The sequence below is a fragment of the Chaetodon auriga genome, chromosome 12, assembly GCF_051107435.1.
Source record: "Chaetodon auriga isolate fChaAug3 chromosome 12, fChaAug3.hap1, whole genome shotgun sequence".
Classification (NCBI taxonomy): Eukaryota; Metazoa; Chordata; class Actinopteri; order Chaetodontiformes; family Chaetodontidae; genus Chaetodon; species Chaetodon auriga.
In genome coordinates this window covers 14,437,282-14,459,060 of record NC_135085.1, presented here as the reverse complement: position 1 = coordinate 14,459,060, position 21,779 = coordinate 14,437,282, and the positions used below count along the sequence as shown (strand labels likewise).

Here is a 21,779-nt window from a genome sequence, read left to right as displayed (position 1 = left end):
CTACATTAAAGTGTGTTAGAAATCATATATGAAATACTGCTTAGAAATGCTTAAAAAGGTGGGTTAAACTACAGCGTACGGTGACGTTTACCACGTGTCAGAATCTTGTTTTAAGACCCACATTTCATTTACATGGAGCATATTTCCACATAATTGTGTGTTTAATCAAAATACCACAAATTAATTTATCACACAGTTAAACTGAGGCCAGAGTAGGAGGACTGATTGGATCTGGGACATTAATGCTGAAATGATCAGCTGATTTCTAAATGGACCATTTTGATAATTAAGTCAATTATCAAGCAAAAAAAAAAATAATTCTGGTGTATACTGAATATTTTTGGTTTTTGGGCTGCTTTTGGACTAAATTTGAAGTCACTCTGGCAACTTGTGATGTGTGACTTTTGTTTCCTGATATTTTATATTTTTTATTCCAGCCAGGACACCACCTTTACAGAGGCACCAATCCAAGTTTGTCCCTCCCAGCGACACAAAGCTCTGATAGGACAGTGCTGCTCCATCTTCAAAGACTTCGCTGCCTGCAACAGAATTATCTTCCTGTAAAGCTCACGAGAGCAGGGGTTGAGAGGAGTCGACGGCCTGCTTTGTTTTATAACGACCTTGACAAACTTGTGTTTAATGGCGATATGATGACCGTCCCCTTAATAAGGTCAGGATCAGCGCAGATCCTCGCCCAGCTCTTCCACAACGATAAAAACGGTACAACCGACATGTTTCAGACAGACTTACGCAAAACTCTGCTCAGCAACTTAATAAGTCCTTTATTTGCAATGTTCCGTTACCTCATCTTTCCAGTTTCCGATGCAAAAGAAGCAATAATTTCTTAAATAAAGAAAGCAAAAAAAAAAAAAAATATTTACAAAATTCCAATACAACTAATAATAATCAATGGATTATCTAAAGCACCTCTCTGCATCCGGACAACTGCTGTTTCTGTTGGAAAAGGACACACTGCAATTACATCAGCGATTTAACGTTTGAAAAATAAAAATGAGGAAAAAAAAAAAGAAGAAAGTTTTTTGTAATTATCATATTATTATATATTTACAGAATGCTCCTGAAATAAGTTTCCACTTAAAGTAGAAAAGGCTTTCGGATCATTTCTGTGTGTGTTTTTTTTTTTTTCTTTTTTTTCTTTTTTTAAACTTATATATTTCATCAAGTCAATTTTCTGTAGATTTCAAGTTTTAACGGTGATTGGGTCATTAAGTGTCCTCTACGACAGTTTAAGTATAGAAGAGGTAAAGATGAAGAGTCAGTCAGTGTGGTTCACTACTGGGGATGGGAGAGGATGGCTTGAGGAAGCATTAAGACCACCCCCTAGTAGTCAAGGTCAAAGGTCACCATCAGTCCTGTTTCTGTCCTTTGTAAGTTCATGGTGGGAAACAGGAAGAGAAAATAGACGACATTTGCTTTAAAAACTCCATCCATCAAATTAATATTAGTTCATGTTCGTTCGTCTATCAACGTCCGCTGTATCATTTATAGAAACACACTTCAGTCATGCTGCACACTCCAGTAAGGGACAAAGACGTAAGAGCTGAGTCTGGATTGAACACACATGATGGCATGATGATACCCACGTATCAGGGAACCCACTACACCACACGCCCTGCTGTTTATTCTGGCAGATCAGATCGGATGTTAGGCATTACCATTATCTAGAACCATTTTAAAAAAGCAGCCTGTTGGTTTTGTATTATTGTGACCGAAAAAGAAAAAAAAAAAAAGTTTGTAGTGATGTGGGATACTTCACACCTCGTTAACAAGGAATCCTGCTGAATCAGTTTTCAAGTTTATTTGATGAGGACACTTGCCGTCACAAGCAGGTGGCAAAATAATGAGGAAGCGAGAGAGGGGAGGGTAGAGAGAAATGATTGTTTTTCTGAGTCCATCCCTCAAAGAAAAAGAAAACATAATAAAAATGTATCCTCATTGAGGATTGATTTCGAGTCTGCCTCTCTCTGGCAATATTGTCCACGACTCTCCGCAGCTGCCTGCAGAGCCCCCTCCTTGCCAAAGGGGGGCGGCAGCTTTCAGTCCAGTCTTTTACTCCTTGTCAGACTCCTCCTCGGCCTCGCGGAGCCAGGTGAAGAAGGCAGTGACCGACTTCAAAGCCACGCCTTTGCCCGTTTGCTCCGCGGGGTCTTTGCTGGATTCCCATTTGTAGAAGGCCTCCTCCTTAATAACGTCCTCATCGTACAAGGCGTCGAAGAACATCCGCAGCAGGTCTGCAGAGACAGACGGCAGAGGCCATTACTGATCGAGCACTGATAATGCAAAGACCGGTGGCTTTGTTGCACTCGGTTATACAACACCCACAGTTTGCTGCAGGAGGAGAAACAGGATGACACGAGCCTTCCAGCAGCCCTGCACTGAACAGCTCATCCTGTTCAGCTGCATGTTGAAGTTAACTACATTACTCCTGAGGCTGTTAAACAAATATCCCATTAAGTTTCCTTCAGTCAGTGCAAAGTGATTTATGTTGATGCACATGTCCTGAGTTTGGCTTTTCCTGGTCACCTCATATTATTTTGCATTTGAAATGGCTCCGCAGTCACAGAGGCAGCTCAACTCCTCAAACGCCAGTTAGCAGCAAGTGCGCTCAGGAAGGTCTTAAGACAATCTTCCGAAGATTACCTCGAAATTAAGCCGCTTAAATTCAAAAATGCATCTTTTTCTCTCTGACGCCGGCTTGGTGTTTTGGTGTGTGCGGGGGAAAACTTAAGCTGTTGCAAAACGATGACGCATGCCTACCTGCTCGCTGTCAGGGGACATGTAGCAATGAGACTAAGAAATTTCTGTCACTTCAAACTTTCCCCGTCTCATATTAAAGGTCACCATAACCATTTGCACAGCCGTTGTCCTTAACTTGTATTTACTGGCTGAGATGCAATCTGGGAACCCATGGGCAATTGGGTGATGATGATTTTGGCTTTTTATTAGCTTTCTTTAAATCTCTGTAAGCATATGAATGCAGATAAGTGTTTACAGAGATCAGCTGCAAAGTCGGCTGACTCCATTCTCGCATGTCAGGTTGCTAACTGAACTGCAAACAATGACTGGTGCAGGGCGACTGTATCAAATCCACCTGACACGTACTGCACCCTACAGGTAGATTAGTAGCATGACACTCACTTGCTGGCTGCTCCATGTGCACCATCAGAGCCTGTAGGGCATAAAGGGCCTGCAGCTCCTTCTGCTCATCACACAGGTACTTCTGCAGCAGACTGGCTCTCAGGCCGATCTGCGGTGCATCCACCCTGTACGGGTTGTCACCTGAAACGAAGAGCAACAAACACTCTTATTCAGACAAACCATGAATTGAGATTAAACTTCTTGCGTGCTATGAAAAAAAGTTCACTTTGCAGGGCTGCGAAATCAACCACGCATTGTTATTCCTGTAGAGTGAATCATGAGAAAACATCAGCATGTCTGCAGCACTGAAGCATTTTCCCCCATGGAGAATTCATGAGGGATGAAAAGACTAACAGGATGATTTTAGCCAAAGACAGAGAGCCCTTGCTTCTATATGCTGTATTAGTCATACTTACAAATGATGGCAGACTGACACACTGATGTCATCAATGCTCGTATAAACTGGTTGGAAGCAGTTTGTGGCTCGTCCAAGTTAGCCTGAAAAAAGACAGAAAAAAACAGGGAAACATAAATTACTCATGCAACCTTTATATGGAATATTTAAAAACCTGCTGACACACAGAACATGAACCACATCATGAGCGCGGTCACACACCTCCACCCAGTCTCTGATGCGCTGGTTGTTGGCCTTGTCCTGCAGGAGTCGGTCCAGCTGTTTGCTGAGCTCCTCTCCACTGAGGACCTTCTTCTTACCAATTTCCTTTGACTCTGTCTCCTCTCCTGTGGTGAACTCCATCTTCTACATCACGCAGCACAATGAGAAAATCTTGTAAGTGGTCAATGTGCATGTTTTCTTTAATGTAAGCAACCAAAACAACCCAAAACAGAAAAAAACACTATGAAAAGGAAAGAAAAAGTCCCATCTGTTATTTATTAGGGGTGTAGCAATTCTGAAAACAAGACCAAAGCCGTGAAGCAGATGGTCCACGGCCTCTAGTCACAGTTCTGTCTTTTGGAGGTGTAGGTGATTTAAAAAAACAGATTTTTTTCCCCGTTTTTTTTTCTTTTCTTTTTTTTTAGCTGTTTGTGTTTTACTGTAGCCCACAGACCTGATCAGTGACAAACTTGTTGACATCTACATCCTCAGGCAAGAAATCTCTCCAGTTCAGCCCAGCCTCTGTCCACATGGCCCCGACCTTCTTAGGGGTCTGATGGACAAACAAGCAAACATTCAATCAAAATGTTGAAGTGCACAAAGTTTGAGGATTTTGTTTATGTATAAAAGGACGCAATGGAAGCACTGTTCAATTCATGTTGGACTGACCATTCCTTTGCAGAGCAACTTGAGGATCTGTACCAGCAGCACACCGGCCTGCCCCAGAGGCACAAGAGGCTTCGAGATCTCCCTGAAGACACGATTACACTGAATTAGGCTTTCCGCTGTCTTATTATTCTGTCACTTCATTTATTACCACGGTCAACAAAACTATAGTTACACTCAAGGCAATTAAAGCAAGCTGATTGTTGGTGACACTAAAGCATCTTTTGGTTACTACAGTGAGTTCAGAGGATTGTCTAATCAGGCAGAGTGGAACCTGCCAAACACTCTGAAAATGGTGCTTTATGTCTCACCGGCTTGGTGGATGTTCCAAAGAGGATCCAATGCTTTTTATCAGAGCTATGGATCAAGGCTATCGGCTTCTGCCAAACCTCAGTCCAAAGGACCTTGGCTTGCATGGACTTGTTGGATTAAATTATTCTTGCATGTAAGCTCACCTGAAGAGCTGTCCCATAGGGATGCCTCCCTCATGGAGCATGGGGGTAATGAGCTCAGCCAGGTAGAGCCAGATGTGAGGTATATCTATGGCCGTGTCTTCTGCAGCCTCCAGGGTCTCCTCCAGCCTACAGTCACAAGAAACACAACACTCAGCCTCGCTTGAAAGCACACCTTCGTTAACCGAAATGTTCTCAAATCAATCTGTCAAAGGTAAATCCGGGTGCACCAGAGGTGAAAAACGTTTTGGACATTGGGAACACAGTGTGATGATGTTTTTCCTCTTCAACGCTCACCCTTTGTAGTACTGCTGTGTGGGCAATGTTCCTGCCTTTACAAGTTGGTGCAGCAACAGGCCCACGTGCTCTCTAGCGATGGTGCTGCGTTCAAGTGTCGACTCCACGCTGTTCCGCACAAACACGTAGAGCAGCGAGGTACTGTTGAGTTCTGTCACACACTGCAAAGCCTCCTACAGCACCAGAGGAAGAAGACGTAGAAGATGATGTGAATCAGAGCAGTTTCACATACCAAGCATTTGCTGTGAAGGCTGATAATATGAATGCATTTAAAGAGGAATTCAAGGATTTTTAAACTTGGGACTTATGTTTACATATTTTCAGGTTGGAATGACTAAAAGGTACAAAAAGATTTGGAATGGGCCCAGTGCCTCAGCCAGCAGCCATGTAATCCATGTGAGCAAATGTGCCCATCTTCTGTATGTCCACTAAAAGTGCTCATTTTTGCCAAAGACAGGCTCATACTGTTATCATAAGTGTCAACATGGTGGAAAGGATCTCCACAGAAATAGACCTTTTCAGACGGTCAATTCCAATGAGGAACTGAAGCCGTTATATATCATTCTGTTCAAAGTCACCAGACACCTTTGACAAAAACAGTTATTTTACCTTGCAGAACATGGGAGTTGCTTCTCTACCACTTCCTGATTGGTTAGTCTGATTGTTCTATTGTGTGACTTTGGTGATAACATGAAAAAGTCAACTAAAAATCTATGAATTTTCTTTGCCAGTGATGATACAATAACACAAACTAACCAATCGAGGCAGTGGTTGACCAACTCGTCACCTTGGGGTTCTTTCCATAAAAATTGCCAGATAACAATCTGAGCCTTTGAACGTACATTTGCCTCCAAGGATTACATGTTGCACCACTGCAGCCCATGTCACTGCTCCCAGTTGAGGCAATCTACTGGACCAATTCCAACACTTTTGTGCGCTTTTATTCATTTAGACCTCAAAATATGTAAAAATAGGACCCAGGTGTAAAAATACCAGAATTACCCTTAAAGTGCGAGTGAGCATGGTGTTGTATTTGTACCTTCAAGTCATTTATGTGGAGGTATTCCTCGATGATGGCATTCGACTTCTTCTCCACCTCTTCTTCAGTCATGGCAGGTTTTGGAAGAGAAGGAGGAGGAGTGGGGGCACTCTCTCGCTTAACTGCCGCAAAGGAAAAAAAAGGGACAAGTTAAACATCATTCTTCTTACATCTGGTGTCCAAATCTCAACTACCACCATTATATGTACGTCAAATCATTTTGCTCTAAAGATTTTTCACCTGTGAGATCTTTGCTTGGACCCCTATCCCGGCTTCCTCGGTCTCGGCTTCCTCGGTCTCTGCTTCCTCTATCCCGGCTTCCTCTGTCCCTGCTGCCCCTGTCCCTGTCGTCGGTCATGCTGGCCACGCGACGCACGGGCTCGGTCGAGGGCCGGCTGTCTCCTCCCCTCCCGCCGCGCTCCTGCGACTCTCTGCTGAAGCTTCTCTTGGTGATTTGGTTCTGGCTGCTCCTGTCGTCACGGCCTTCCCGTCCCTCACTGCGATCGAATCGGTCAAAGCGATCCCTGTCGCGATCGCCCCTGTCTCTGTCACCACCACGCTCACGGCTGGAGCTTGACCTTCAGGTTGTAAGTGAGACAACATGTTCATATTTACTGCACTGGGGTTTATATGACCAGAAAGACATTTCAATTAATGAGACAAGATCTGCAGCTGCTGAATACCTCTGAGGAACTCTACGATCAGAGTCTGTTGAAGACAACAATGAACCAGACTGCAGGGCTGAGAAGCGGTTGAGGGTGCTGGTGGTTGAACGACCAGAATCTGTAAAGAGGAGGAAAGATCAACACTCCACCCACATCAAACAACTCAATAACACACTTATGTTTGTGAAGAAGGTGTTTGTACCCTGCTCTCCACTTGCTGGTTTAGCTCCGGTTCCTCCACTGCTGCCTTTGCCCCAGCTCCCCCACATGCCTTTTCCCCCTGGAGCCAACAGTTGATTGTTGAAGTCCAGAGCACCAGGCTGAAGAGAAATGCAGAATTATAGGGTTAAACTTCAGACAGTTTTAAAAGCTCTTGACTGCTGGGGCGAGTTCTTAGTGTGCACAATGCAAAAATATGCAACAACATTTTCCACTGACATGTAATTATCTGTGTTGGAATCTAAAAAAAACTCTGTGCTTAAAGCCTTGTATAGATAACAGACTGAAAACCTGGAGCTGGAAGGTTCAGATACCAAGATTTTTACATTTTAGAAACGTAGTGAAAGCTTTCTTGTTTGGACCTTACCTTTGTGATCTTGCTAAGGCGGGTGGTGTCGATGGGTCTGTTCTTGGAGATGGGCACCGTGTTCCATCCCTCATCCTGGGGCTGGCTAGTCCTGCCGCCTCCTGGTGTGTGAGGGCCTCGGCCCCCCATGCTCCCTCCCATTCTGCCTCCTCCGTCTTTCTTGGACATGAGCTGCTGCTGGACTTTGATCTGTTCCCTGTGCTCCTCCATCTCTGCCTCCTTATGGATCTGGTCGATTGTTTTAGGACCCTGGTCCCCTCTACGAGGTACCCAGTTATTCTGTAGATCACAGATGGAAGATGGTTATACAACAGTCCGAGTCTGTCTTTTAATATCTCCCTTCAGGACTCTCATGTGACTCATAACACCTGTGGATTATTACACACAGTCTTAAACAATTCTGCTCATTCAGGAATACTTCTTAGCATTAGTCACTACCATAAATGTTCGTTATCAGCTCTTTATTGTAATATCTTGCAATGGATTATTTAATATTTACCTTTCTGAGGTCCAAGACATCTTGCAGCATGAAGCGAATCCTGGATGAGGTCTTTCTTTCTTTGATGATCTTGTCCATCTGGTTGAAATACTGATCCATACGGGGCTAATGGGGACACAGAAAAAAGCAGCTTTTATTAGTCACGGCTATAAAATGTTGAGTGTAAATTAATGTGAGACTGATTTATAGGTAGGGCACTGTGTCCTCAGCTGAACCCCATCACTAACTAGTTTGGCAGTTGGACCTGCGCCAAGGCCAATAGTCCACTTTTCTATGATATGTAAATCTGCAAACACAGCCACTATACATACATACATATATATATGTGTATATATATATGTATGTATGTTTGGATATAATGCAAAAACTATTTGAATTTCCCTTTTGGATGCAACTTAGTATAATTAGTTGCATGTTATGTGTGTATTTATGTTTTCCTAGGCACATCTTAGTTAAAATTGCATTGGTTCTCTCAAAGCACTCCATAATGATTGTTTCCTGTATGAAGTCTGAGTAGCTACATGTGTCGGCTATCCCCGAGGATCACTGGTATCTGTGAATGTGGACTGTGATATGGAGTCATCATATTTCTACTGTTTCGTCACTAATTAACTACCATCTACTGGACTTTCATGCATGCCATTTATTCTGCTAAAATCACACACCCTTTCTCGCAATGTCAACAAAAGTGAAAAATAATTCACGTATCCGCCACGTGACTCTGATCTAATGGGTTCTTCCTTAGCCCATGCTACACGCTTCAGCAAGTTTCGTGACAAACAGACCAGTAGTTTGTCCCGTAACACCGCTTACAAACTGAACAGAAAACAAGGCCTCTGTGGCAGAGGCAATAATCAGTAGCTCCGACACCTGGCACAGAGAAGATGGTTGAATGTGTAAATGTTTCATAAACCATCACTGACTTCTATCTGTTTGTGTGTTAATGTTTCACTTACCTTAGCCTTCTCAAAGTCCAGGTCTTTGCCAATCGTGGAGAGGAGCCTGCAGAGACACTCCAGAGACTCTTCATCATGATTCTTCAGTAGTTTCACTACACAGTCGTGCATGATGGCCTCCGTCAGCATCTTTAGCTTGAAGAGCTCGCCGATGAACTTTATGTTGCCTAGTGACCGGTGGCGGGCCTGGTCTCTGGCCTCCTCCAGCTCCACCCTCAAGCGCTCACGTTCCTCCTCCTGATGGCAGATACACATGGACGTTACTTAGTGGGTGGTGTAAAATGATCCATTTAGTCTAAATAAAGCAAAGCTGTGTTGTTGGGACAGTGACAGTAATAGATAACATTTCGTACATCTTTGGCGGCCTCCAACTCTTTTTGCTTTCTCTCAAAGTTTTCATCGTCATCCTGGTCCTTCTCAAACTCTTTCTGGCAGCGGTTGAGCAGCACTTTGCGGAAGTTAACAAAAATTCCTGGCTTGTCTGAGGTGGGGACTTTCAACTGAGGGAGGAAAAAAAACACTCGAATTACATTTTTTAAATGAATATACATTATTAATCTTGTAACTAATTATGTGACAAAACATGATAATGAAAATGTTAAATAGAAAATGAAATGAGTCACGCATGCTCCATCAGTTCCTCAATACCATCATGAACATTCAGTGGCCCAGACACGTGGCACAAAACAGAAGTCATCATTGGAGCAAACAACGAAAGCACAAGATTCAGACTCTATCACATGACTTACCCCCAAAAGGCAGCGGCACATGTTAGCGTAGGCCACAGAGAAGTTGGGCTCTAAGATGGCCTTCTCAAAGATGAGGTCAATGGCTCCCTTCAGCCTCTCCTCTGTGTCTATCGTCAGCTCTGTCACCTGCTTCATGAGTTCCTGAAACTTCTGAGGGGTCAGCTTGTTGAGGATACTACGCAGACGCTTGAACAGCTCTTGAGTCTTGGCCTGTTCGACATCATCGTCTGGGACTTCTTCCGCGGGGCGGCTGCGAGTGGACTTCTTTGTCGAGGGCTTCCAGGCATTCTCAGCCTTGTTGAGCTGCACGTCATCGCTGAGTGACATGCTGCTGATGATTTTCCTGGGCTCTTTCCTCTGGCCTTGCTGGGAACGACGTGGCCCAGGTGGCTAAAACGAAGGGATGGGACAGATTTTTCGACAAAGTTAGAAAAGGAGCCTCATTCTGCAAAAAAAAACACAATACACTGAATTATGATGATTACCATAATTATGATTCTGAAAAAGGGACAATAATTTCCTTTTGTAATAAAACACCCTGGAAAGGGAAGAGACAGATTCACTCACTGGGCCTCGTGGTCCTCCCACTGATCTGCTCCCAAGATTTCCCAAATACGACGGCGTAAAATCAGGACCAACATTCATCAGTCGAGCTGGGTCAGCAGGCCGCAGTGGAGTCTTGTTTACCTGAAGTTAAAATAACTCAGCTCAGTGCCAAATATGTAACTACCAAACACTGACAGGACAAGAGCCAACTCTCTGTCACAATCACATGTAGAAAGTAGTTATGATAATGAGGTTTATCAAAGTAAAATAAATGCTTCACTTCCATGCAGAATCCAGTTCGATATGCCCTTATTTGTCATTAGCGTCACACATGAATGACATTATCATCCCACTCCACAGCAAAATAACGTGAAACATCACCTACCTTGTCCAAGACCACATCACTGATGAGAGGCAGGCCCTCAGGTTTGTGCATACTGGCGCTGATAAACTGGCAGCCCAGGAGGAACTCCCTGTCGTACCTCTTCTTCTCTTCCGGGTCAATCGGCTTCCATTGCTCTGGGAGATGTAAGAAAGACGTGTGAATGCAGAGGATTAAACGTAAAAATGAAAGAGCTCAGCGTTACATGTACAGCTTTACAGCACTGAAGATGGCAGGGAAACAGAGTCTGGAACGGGACACGTTGAGAGGGTGGACGCTTGACCATCTTCATGCGGGAGGAACCCGCTTTTTAGCATGAATTATTTAAAATGTCAAACAACATGCACAATTTTGAACAGAAAGATATCTCAAACAACCTTCAATAAAATGTTTCATGAATTTAATCATGTGTCACTTTTGACAGCTAAGAGACAGACAGGAAATGTGGAGACAGAAAGAAGGGATGGGGCACACAACAAAGGTCCCTGGCTGGAATTTAACTGGTGACGTTGTGGTTATGAGTCATGCAAAGCCATTCGTCTGCCCGGGGTGCTCTATAGGCCTTGATTCTTTACTTAAGATGGCATGTGCACCTAAAAAAAAAAAAACACCTTCACAGCTAACAAGTGCCCACCAAAATAGGAACTGTTGCCATCAGCAACACATTTTTCACAGTGCCATTTCTGGACAATCTTAGTCTCAGCCTACCTTCTTTGTACTGGTATTTCTGCCCAGTTGGCTCAGGTGTGGCTTTCGGCCTGTCGGGTTCTGCATTCTGCTTGTCCTCTTTCTCCTCCCAGGTCTCATCTGCAACCTCAACGGGAGGTTCAGCTGGAGCAACAGGGACGGGGTCTGCCTGAGTGGACGAGGGTTCAGAAACAGGCTTGGTGCTCTGCTCCTGCAGCAAACAGAAGAGGAAGAGATGAGAGTTACAATAACCCAGTTACTCTTTCAGAGAATGTGAAATATCTTCAAAAACATTTTTGATACAGCTGAAACTGCTCAGAAGCTTAAACACCTCCACCACGTGTTAATTTAAATCTCCTGTTATCATCCAGACCTATACACACCTCTGTGAAGGCATCCAGGAGGTCTCCAATGGCCTCTTTCTTGTTGAACTCCTTCATGTTCTTCCTCTTCTTTGGCACAGACGTAGCAGCTTCAAGAAAAAGGACATTGACATTAAAATCTCATGGGACACATGTGACAAACATAAATGCAGGCAAGAACAAAAACTCCACCCTACCTTGCATAGTAGTAGATTCCTCTGTAGGGCAGCTAACAGCGGTGGGAGGGGCATCCTCACTTTTCTCGGTCTTCTTCTCTTCCTCTTTTTTCTCCTCCTCTTCTTCTTCTTCTTCTTCCTCCTCCTCCTGGGCTGGCACTGCCGTTTTAGCCACAGGTGTAGATTCCTGAGATTGAGAAGCGTCGGGCTTGTCAAGGGGTGTAGTGTCTGAAAATGCCGTTTCCTCAGAGAGTACCTCAGTGTCCTGAGGAAGGCCGTTGGGGAGAAGAGGCTCTGCCGTTTCAGCCGGTGTGGCTTCAGGTTCAGGGGAAGTGCTCGGGGCAGCGCTCTCGGTCTGTGGAGCAGCAGGTTCGTGTGCAGTGGGTGGAGGCGGAGAGACTTCAGTCGCCGTCTTTGTAGCCGTATCTTCTTTCGCCACACTAACAGGGGTAACTGTCGCTGCAACCTCAATTGCAGGCTCCAACTTAGTGCTGGCTTCCTGCTCCACTTTTTCCAATTTCTTCTCTTCCTCCATTTTCTTTTCCTCCTTCTCTGGTGTCTTCTCAGCTGGGGCTGGGGCATCCTGTGGTTCCTCCATTTTGACAGGTGTGTCTTGTGCTGATAATGATGCTGAAGGGCCGACAGGAGCGTCTACTGTGTCAGCAACTTTAGTATCAACTTTACTTATTGTCTCAGCAGGAGGTGTAGTGGATGCTGCTGTTGGAGGAAGGGAAGAGGAAGACTGCTGGTCCTTTATCAATGGAGATGGCACCTCAGTAGCAGCTACAGGGGCTACAGATTGCGCAGCTAACTCAGCAGGCAATGTCATCTGGTTGTCCATTTCCTGTTTGGCCTCCACCACAGGCTCTGTATTTGCTATGGCAAGAGGTGGTGGGGTTTCAGCGCTAGCAGGAGGCTCCATGTTTTCATCTGGGCAGTGAAACACATGAAATAATCACAATAAGAAAATGTGGAATACAGCCATCTTTCATTTTTCAGGTGAACCATAACTGAGAAAATGCACTCACCTCGTCTCACCACTGTAGTGACAGGCTGTGTAACCTCCCCATTAGTCTGTGCAGGACTTGCATCTGCTATGGAGGCCTAAAGTCACAAAACAGTATTCTTTTAAGCACGGAATGACAAGAAAACACACAGATTTCAACCATTTCCACCATCGTTATGCCAGACTTTTCACTTCATTTGAGACTACATCAAAAAGACACGTAGACTAAACTCTTGGGTCAGTCTGACGGCTGTAGTTCATCCTGTTGCTGAGCTGTATTGTATTTTGTTTACAACTGATTGCCAACTCACTGTACTTGCAAGTAATGGCAAACTAGCCTAAAAATATAACCACAGGTCAAACATCAGTGTAAATTTGTGCGTATTTGCTTTGGCTTTCTGTTGTTTGTTCAGTGAAACTCCATGCTAGGTTTGTGCTGATAATAAGATGTTAGCACAGAGATGTGAAAACATGCGATCACCTTTCTGAAAAATAAGTAAGTTGGGAGCTGGAGGGAAAGTATTCCTGAGCTGTGTTTTGTCTTCTCTGACAGTGATGCTCTGCTCAGGCTGTATGTTTATAAATCAGTTGTGTTTTTAAGTGTAATTCAATCCCAAGACACTTAACCGTAAATAATCCATTTTTATTCCACTTTTGGAAAAACTGCCACATTCTCAGACAAGCCATTTACCAATGTAGACAAAATAACGGTCAAACTGCAGACTGAAAATTTACTTTTACAACTCAAGTTTCACCAATAAGACCTCTGTCCTTTAAGGTTCATTCGCTTTATTTCCCGCATGTACAGCACCTGAAGTCAGTACAGAATATCTGATAGAAATTTTGATTTCTAAAATAAGAAAAACTATATCTTTATGCCAGAGTTACACAAACAGAGGTCACTGTTCGCTCTTAGGACCTGGAATCAGCAACTCGACCAACAATTTTGTCTTTCACTAAGTGCAAACCCATGCTTGCTTCAGCTCAGAGTTTAAATCAGCTAAGAGAAACCAGTCTTCCCAAAAGCTTTCTTACCTGTGGGGGAGTTGGTGTGGTGGTGGACCTTCCACCTGACATGATCTCCTCTGTGATATCGCGCCCGCCCTGATTAGGGTCTCGTATTCTTATCTATCAGGAGACGAGGTAAATATTGTTCAAGTTTCCACAAAACATGTAACCAATATTAAAATACAAACTGTATGCAACGATCCAGTCACTGCTGATCTATAGCTGCCGCCCAACATAATGCATACTATTGTTATTTTCAGGTAAAAGAGAAAGTTCCACATTGCACACACAATACACTTTCTGTCCATTCAATTCTTTTTGACCTCAGACAAGAGGCGCGCTGGCCTTTTGTTGTGACACACTACCGGTTTGCGTTCCCTCTTTGGTGGGCCTTGTGACTGTGCCGGTGGCTGCTGAGGAGGCGGGGCTTGTTGCTGTTGCTGGGCGGGGTTAATCATGACCGGTGCCGGCTGGACAGATGGAGAGTACTGCGGCTGGGCTGGATAGTATGCTCCTGCTGTAAAGACAAAAAAGGAGAGAAAGAATAGATGTAAAGAAAATGACATGAGTACAAGACACAGCTTCACACTGAAACAACTGGCCATTCAGGATTCACAAGACTTTTTTGTTTGAGCTGTGTTTTTCTGAGAACCCTGTAAGGCAGTAAGTGGGATTTGTGGGTGCAGGGTTGCTAACATTTTGACCCTAACACAAAAAAGTCTTGTAGGTGCACAAAAACCAAAATCCGCACCAAGTTGTGCAAATCAGGATTTCAACAAAGCACAAACTTTTACATATTTTCAACATATAGACTGATCTGCTGCCTTTTTTATGTGTTGTCCGCTTTAGTGACGCCACCATTAGTGTGGTGGCTGACCTGAACTGCAGGACAGAAACCGCAGGATTTGGGGTCAGGAAACATGTGCATGTTCAAGTTATCAGTGTCAAAAACACTGGTGTGAAATTGGTTAAGACACAGGCTTTCTCAGAAATGACTTTCACATCCAGATTGAGCGTCGGACAGACGCTGCATGTTAAAGTTTCGTGTATTAAACAAACACAGCTAACATTACTTGCCATTTTATGATTATAAAGAAACTTGTAATCTGTGATTACTTTCATTGTAACCATGTGAAATACATCATTTAATAAATGTGAAACATATGAAGTGTAAAAGTGGAATTTCAGCCAGGAACCACATGTAGACGCCCCAGCTAGCAAGAAATCTACAGGCTGGCAGCAGCACACAGCAGGCAGCCATTATTATCTTGGTAAGGCTTCACTATTTTATCAATAACATTTAGAATAGAATTAATGGTTGATTTATGCATGTGCACATAGAAGTACATAAATGTGTTACCAAAAGAAAAAAAAAGCATATTCTCTCTCACACACGCACACAGTATCAGAGAGAGGAAGTGCCACAGAGATTTTTGCCATTAAAGCCTGCTGATCAACACACAAGCACACACACTACTCACCAGGGTAGCGCTGGGAGGTGAGAGGAGCACCGTGGAGAGAGAGACGGCCGTTCTCTCGCCCGCCCCCTCTCCCCCCACCACCCCGCCTCTCCCTCGCAGCAAGAGAGGGCTCTGAACCAACGCAGCAAACGAGAGGAAGGGAGTGAGGGACGGGAGAGGGAGGAAAGAAGGAGAAAGGGCAGGAAGAGACAGATGCAGAATGAGTTAATGAGAGGATTCAGAGGAAGCAGGGTGTTAAAAAGGTCCCATGAAATGAGCCAACATCTTGACCTTGTTCTTGCCTTGTGTTATCGGCTGCATTTCATTCTTTTGTCAAGTTTGTTTTACATAATCTTCAAATAAAAAAGACATCTGTCTTCCTGGAAAACAAGGAGCTCCATTCACTGAGCCACCTTTCACTCAGGGGTGTGCATAAGTCAATAAAATTGGATATATTGGTTTCATTCATTGCCTCACATAGAAAAGGAAACGTGTAGAACAACATTCTTCCTTCAACAGATGAGCACTTGCAGCAGTAACACAGGTCAGAAGCATGTTTGAGGTGGAATTTAAAAAAAAAAAACTGTGACCATATAATGCAAACATACTCAACTGTTAGCCTTTTATTTTAAAATCTTTATTAATGTTCAAATTAGACCCCTCCTAACATTAAATCCCACCCCAACATGTTTTATATGGACATCATCCAGAAAAAGAACAAAATTCTTGTCTCAAAGCCATTTCATGGAACCTGTAAGGCAGCGTCAGGTGAGACTGCAGATAGAAAGAACACAGGCCAAAGCAGAATCAAGCCAGACCACATGCAACTGGCAGTTCATCACATTCAGCAGTGTTTTGACCCAGAAACACATAAAACATACCAATCAGCCAAGCAAAACCACAACACACCAAGCGATACTTTGTGTGTAAAGAGGTACGCAAATGGACTAAAACTAGATGCTTAAACTCAATTAAACTCGATTAAATTTAAGATTCTGAGTCTGAGATTTCTCCCATTGTAACTGATAATCCTCCATATGTATGGTTGTGCTTGGTTGTTGGGGGCTTTGGGCAACAACTCTTACCATAAGCAGGATATTCAGCAGGGCTAGTTCCTGGATAGAAGCCTGCTGTGCCACTGGTCACAGGATACTGCTGAGTAGGAGGCATATATGGGGCCCGGTACTGCAGAAACAAAAACAAAAAGTCAGAACCAACTACAATAGATGGAACAATTTAAGTTCTGAGAGCTTCAGGTCAAAGTCTTCCACCTCCACAGCGACATACAGCATTGGCCTGGATATGATGACCCCTTTTTCCAATACTTGTGTAACTTGTACAAGCCTCTTTTCAAATGCAGCAAACTCTTCATTATGTCAGTCAGTCAAATGCTCACAACTCTTGCCTGTCAGGCTTTTGCAAAGCAGTCAGAATAACTTCATCTGGCTGTTTGCACTTTTCATATGACAGATGTCACTTGAACTTCCGTTCATGACATTCTGTGACACTGGTTATTGCTTGACAGATGATTCTGTCCATGATCAGTTTCGTTGGGAAATGCTTTCAAGTCATTGTTGGTGGTTAAAAAAAAAGTAATTTCTCTAAGGCAGCAAAACAAGCTGCAAGAGCTGTCAGAAACTCTAGCAGGTTACACAGCTTATATCTAAAAGATGCAACACAAACATATGTTGAGAAAATTGCTAAACTAGCAACATCAAGGCTACAAACAACCCATGGTGCAACACACTATCTGAGAGATGTCTTAGTCCCTTCCAATGTAATTCCTTACAAAATATGATGAGCATGTAGTATTATGTGGGCAGGTTGTTGGGTAGAATGGTAATATGAGGCCAGTTTAAGAAACTGATTACTAATGTGAACCAACCTGTCCAGGGGGGATGAAGTAACCCTGAGGAGAGCCAGCAAAAGACAGCTGCTGCTGGGAAATCATCATCATCTGGGAGCTGGGCGGGTAGACGTGAGTGGGTCCGACAGGCCGTGGGCCACTACTTGTCTGTACCCTTGGAGCACTGGTGGCCATGGCTGGTCGGTTCTGATAGTAATTCTAGACAACAGATGAGGGAGAATGAAGGAAGAATGATGAAGAGTGAATCACAACACAAGCAAACCTGTTGCTCTCAGTGTACATTTAGCATTTAAACTGTGGCACTCCTTCCCCTTTTGTGTTAGAATACTGCAGCAGTTTTAGTTGGGTCTGTGTGTGTACCCAGTCACACACACCCCTAACCTCAGCTGAGAGCAATGCACTCACAGCAACTGCCAAAGTGTACATCAAGTTCAGTTCTTGGGTTACACTGAGACTAAACTGTACTGAGTGTCATGTCTCCCTGCAACACTGAGGTTAGCCAAAGTTAAGTGGGTTGGATACGGGGACGAAGAGAAAAGCGGTTACCTGTAATGCTCTGTATCCACCCTTCAGCGGCACAACACATGAGCAGAGAGCAAGAGAGGGAGTGAGATTAAGGTGAAAATGAAGACAAGCGACAATGTGGAAGGCTGAGATTACAAGGTGTAAGGAGGAAGAGTATGAGAAGCAGCAGCATAATATTTCTCAGCCATAAACAGTAAGCTCAAACAACCACAGCGGCACATGCAACTCTGTACAGGTGCGCATAGAAGCAGAATCCCCTGAAGTCCTCTGGGTCCCAGTTGTGAGTGGTTAAAAAATTATTTCCCTGGCTACAGGAGCATGCTGGCAGAGAAAAAAATTCAAGAATGCTGCAGGTACCAAAAATCAATTCCCTTTAATGTTAAACTGTATTCTTAACCTGGCAACAAAATCATTTTAAAAAAGTAAATGATTTTTTAATCAGTTTACTTTGCACAGTCAGACATTCTGTCATTACGACAGTGGGCTTGGGACAATGTCTTGCAGATGCAGAGAAGTATCGGGGACAAACTAGGTATGTGTAGGATGAATAAAACAGGCCTGGGTGAACGCTGCTTTGAAAACACTATGACCTGGCAAAGAAAAAAAAATATCTTCCTGTAGAGAAATACGCATTTCTAGAAATCAGATATTACTGGACCTCAGGAAGTTAACTCATCTCATTAACACTCCGGCGTTGTCATCTTATTCTCCACCATGTGGAACTGAAAGCATGCACTACACTAAGGAGACAGAGGGGATGTAAGGAACAGTGAGGGGTGTTAGTACCTGTTGGTGTAAAGTACGGGGCCCTGCAGCAAACTGGGAGGACAGCAGAAGAGAGGAAAGAAGTCAAGATTGACATTCAAGGAGAAAGATGGCAAACGGGTTATAACAAACAAACAAACACACACACAAACACACACACACACACACACACACACACACACACACACACACACACACACACACACACACAGATTTAGCCAAAGCCTTATAGCAGATGAAGCCATGTCAGAAATCTTGGGAAACAGTAGGACAGGGAGGGTTCTTATACAAGGCAAAACAAGTCACATACCTAACACTAAATGCTGGGGGGGAAAAAAAAAACATACTGTGAACAATACCTGTCTTGGCTGTGGTGCAGAGTTCATTTGTGGAGGTGGAGGGGTGGCAAAAACAAGAGATGGGGGCTGTCCAGGGCCGTAGGCCGCCTTGAGAGGAGAGAAAGGAGGTAAAATAGCTGTTACCAAAGTTTAATCTACCAAAACAGCATAGATTCGACACGGTCAGTTGCTCTCACCTGTGTCAATCCAGGGGATGGGGCAGGGTTTGGGACAGAAGTGGGTCCCGTTATAGGCTGTGGTGGTTTGTTCATTTCACGTTCTTTTATGGTTCTGCATTAGGGTGGCGTTGTGTTGCCAGCCTTTCTGATGAGGGGAGAGAAGCAAGGAATAAAAAAAAAAAATACAATTAAGCATAAGCCAACTGTTAACAACCAACTGTAAGTGCAACCATACGGGACATCAGACAACACTGTACGAACATATGACGCTTTAGTGAGGCAACATCTGAACAGGCAGTGAGGGTGTGTCCTGTGGTTTCGCCTATGATAACACTACCAACTCCCACAGTGTTGCTCACTTACATATTGCATGGCTAATGCATGTAGTGTTATGACCAATTAATGTTAATACCCTTAGCAGATTCTGTTCTCAAACCAAATGGCAATAGACTCATGTGTTTTAACCTCCACCCAAAACTGTCTGTTGTTTGAGTAGAAATAGTCATGGTGGCTATTACATCCCTACAAAAAGGGAACTTTAAGTGCTACAAAAAAAAAAAAACACATTAATAAATAATCGTGACTTGGCCAACTAACAAAAAGGATCCAAATACTAATAGAGATTACTTCTAATGGTTTGGAGGTCTATTTCCAATTCATACTTGACTGCTACCAAATCACTTGAACTGGTCCGGTTTTGAATGAATTTAAGAAAATGGATACCTCAGGTCAAAGTTCATTTACTGAGTTAACAGTGGCTTCAATGCCCCCTGGATGTGCTAGCTACATGTGCAAAGCAGCAATTCAAATAACATTAAGTCGAAATTCGTTTTAAAAACTGCGTGCAGTTTTCTCATATGTGCTGAAATTGCTAAGACAAGCTGGAATTAATAAAAACTGATGAATACTACTAATAGCAGACGTGTCATGAACCATCCACCTGCTGACACAGGAACTATCGTTAGCTGCTAGCTAATGCCATGCTTCTTTTAGACAGTGTATCAATGTACAAAGCTACCATATGGTTCTTCAAGCAGAGACAGCTAACAGTCTTGTGAATCGTCATTAAATATGACAGGTAATCTGAGAAAAGTTTCCCATTGTGTCTCAGCTAAGTCATAAAATGAAAGGCATTTTAATGGCCCGCTAGCAAGGCAGCATTCCCGGCCGAATCAGGTTAAATCGCTAGCCAACAGCCGGCTAACGTTACGTGTCCCACTCTCATAGACATTTTGCTAAGTTACGCTACGTGGCTGAACGTTGAGTCCACATTTAACCTTAACACACACAGACTTCAGTCTGATAACGTTAGTGTTTATCACTATGATTATGGCAGATACGTTTACTCATCAAAACTCGGCAAATAAGCCAGTTCTAGCAATAATGTTGCAACAAATGACACCGATTAGGTTACAGTTAAGCTATTGTTGGTTAATGTTAGCGGTTTAGCCCAGCCCTGACTTACGAGGTGTATTTAATTACAGGCCCAGCAACCTCCGCGAGCGAATGAAACCTTCAACATGACATTTAATATGAACCAATATTATGCTAACAAGGCAAATAATACCAGGAGTAAGTCAATCTGCTCTAAAATTACTACAGAAGCAGCTTTTAAACCACTAAATGTTAAGCGTTAAGGCTAACTAGCTTTACCTCACGAAGCCTACGGTGAAAACACTAAAATGAAGATTAGCCACGAGAACGAGGGATCCTGGCTGTCATTCCACCTAACGTTAGGTTAACTTCAGCTAAACAGCTCCAAAGACTGCCCCGAGATTAGTTACCTAAGCAACCACCATTAAACTAACGATTAAACATTCAAATTAATATGGTTTTATCCGTTTTCGTATTCTAAGCGAGATTAGCTGGCTAGCTATCTTAGGTTTGGACTGACAGCCGGCAGGGCCTTGTCAACGAGCTAACATTAGCTAGCCTGTATGCCTTTGACAAATATGTAGCCAAGCTCGGGTGAACTTCAAGCTAGCATTATCACCGTCAAGTGATTTTGTTCTTACCAGGAATCAGTAGTGAATATGTTGTAAAATGGGTACTCGGGGAATCAGCCTCTGTTCAGTCTTCTGTTAATGAAAGTAGTGGTGTTGCAGTTTCCTTGTCCTTTACTCCAAAAGAAAAGTGATGCCCTTCTTGGCTACTGACTTAGAGCTAGTTAGCTGACCGGCAGATGGGGTGAGTGCCACTACTGTCACTTCGGTTTAAATCCCCGGGCGTGCAAAAGTGACAGTGCTCAAAATCAAATAATATAGCACTTCTGGAGTACTATTGACAACTCCGATGGCCCCGAAAAAAGCCTCTGGACCGGAGGTCCATGTTCAAGGCGTCGATGGTGACGGATTGCCGGTTGAGTATGTACACAACTGTCGCATCAGGAGGCTCAGAGCGAGGCCATAATGCGATGTTTCTGGTCTATGGAGCCGGTGCGCCTCCAAGTCGCATGGGTAACTTCCGGGAAAATTAAAATTTGATGCCGTGGCCTTGGTCATGTGATGCAGGAGCTTACATCAATTCGTCAGCCTGTGCCCAAAGATGTAGGTATTAATACAGTAAAACTCCTGCATTCAAAACCGCACTGAAGTAAATGTTAAATTTATCAATAAAATCGACTGAAAATATCAAAACTAAAAATAGGCACTGATGTTTTTGGATTAATATTACTGCTGCATTAGTGTGTATATTGCACTTTACTGCTGTGGATGTTTAAGGTAGAGCTAATTTTAACTCTTAAATATACCGTTGTAGTTTAATCTACAGCAATACTATAATATATGTTTGTGAG

At 43.5% G+C, this 21,779-nt stretch overlaps 1 protein-coding gene and 1 non-coding gene across 7 annotated transcripts; both read right to left on the bottom strand.

The window, feature by feature from the left end:
* Positions 1-762: 762 nt before the first annotated feature.
* Positions 763-21,435, bottom strand: eif4g1a (eukaryotic translation initiation factor 4 gamma, 1a). Of its 6 annotated transcripts, none has more exons than XM_076745348.1 (33): positions 21,001-21,435; positions 19,004-19,130; positions 18,828-18,914; positions 18,490-18,522; positions 17,725-17,745; positions 17,197-17,376; positions 16,397-16,496; positions 15,333-15,443; positions 14,217-14,368; positions 13,879-13,971; positions 12,866-12,941; positions 11,859-12,767; positions 11,683-11,771; positions 11,321-11,510; positions 10,616-10,749; positions 10,252-10,371; positions 9,685-10,074; positions 9,289-9,435; positions 8,936-9,172; positions 7,980-8,084; positions 7,481-7,759; positions 7,097-7,214; positions 6,913-7,012; positions 6,470-6,807; positions 6,230-6,351; positions 5,191-5,363; positions 4,897-5,022; positions 4,445-4,526; positions 4,230-4,328; positions 3,776-3,919; positions 3,576-3,657; positions 3,160-3,300; positions 763-2,252 (listed from the first exon to the last, which is right to left on the bottom strand). In XM_076745348.1, exons 2-33 carry the CDS (start codon positions 19,076-19,078, stop codon positions 2,071-2,073), a joined length of 5,235 nt encoding a protein of 1,744 aa, XP_076601463.1. In that variant the 5' UTR covers positions 19,079-19,130; positions 21,001-21,435; the 3' UTR covers positions 763-2,070. The 6 variants fall into 6 exon arrangements, with proteins under 6 accessions (XP_076601463.1, XP_076601464.1, XP_076601467.1 ...); XM_076745349.1 differs by having other exon boundaries at positions 19,004-19,126; positions 21,001-21,134; XM_076745352.1 differs by lacking the exon at positions 15,333-15,443 and having other exon boundaries at positions 21,001-21,140.
* Positions 9,564-9,640, bottom strand: LOC143329922 (small nucleolar RNA SNORD66). Its single transcript, XR_013077910.1, has one exon. It is a non-coding gene; the product is annotated as a small nucleolar RNA SNORD66 (small nucleolar RNA).
* Positions 21,436-21,779: the final 344 nt, after the last annotated feature.

What these genes read in the sequence shown, in the direction of transcription:
- eif4g1a (XM_076745348.1), bottom strand. Translation starts at nt 19,078, where the DNA reads ATGAACAAACCACCACAGCCTATAACGGGACCCACTTCTGTCCCAAAC. An exon ending in TCCAAGCAAAGATCTCACAG is followed by an intron (nt 6,352 to 6,469) that starts GTGAAAAATCTT and finishes CCTTTGCGGCAG; the next exon opens with TTAAGCGAGAGAGTGCCCCC. An exon ending in ACACAGCAGTACTACAAAGG is followed by an intron (nt 5,023 to 5,190) that starts GTGAGCGTTGAA and finishes TTGTGACTGTAG; the next exon opens with GCTGGAGGAGACCCTGGAGG.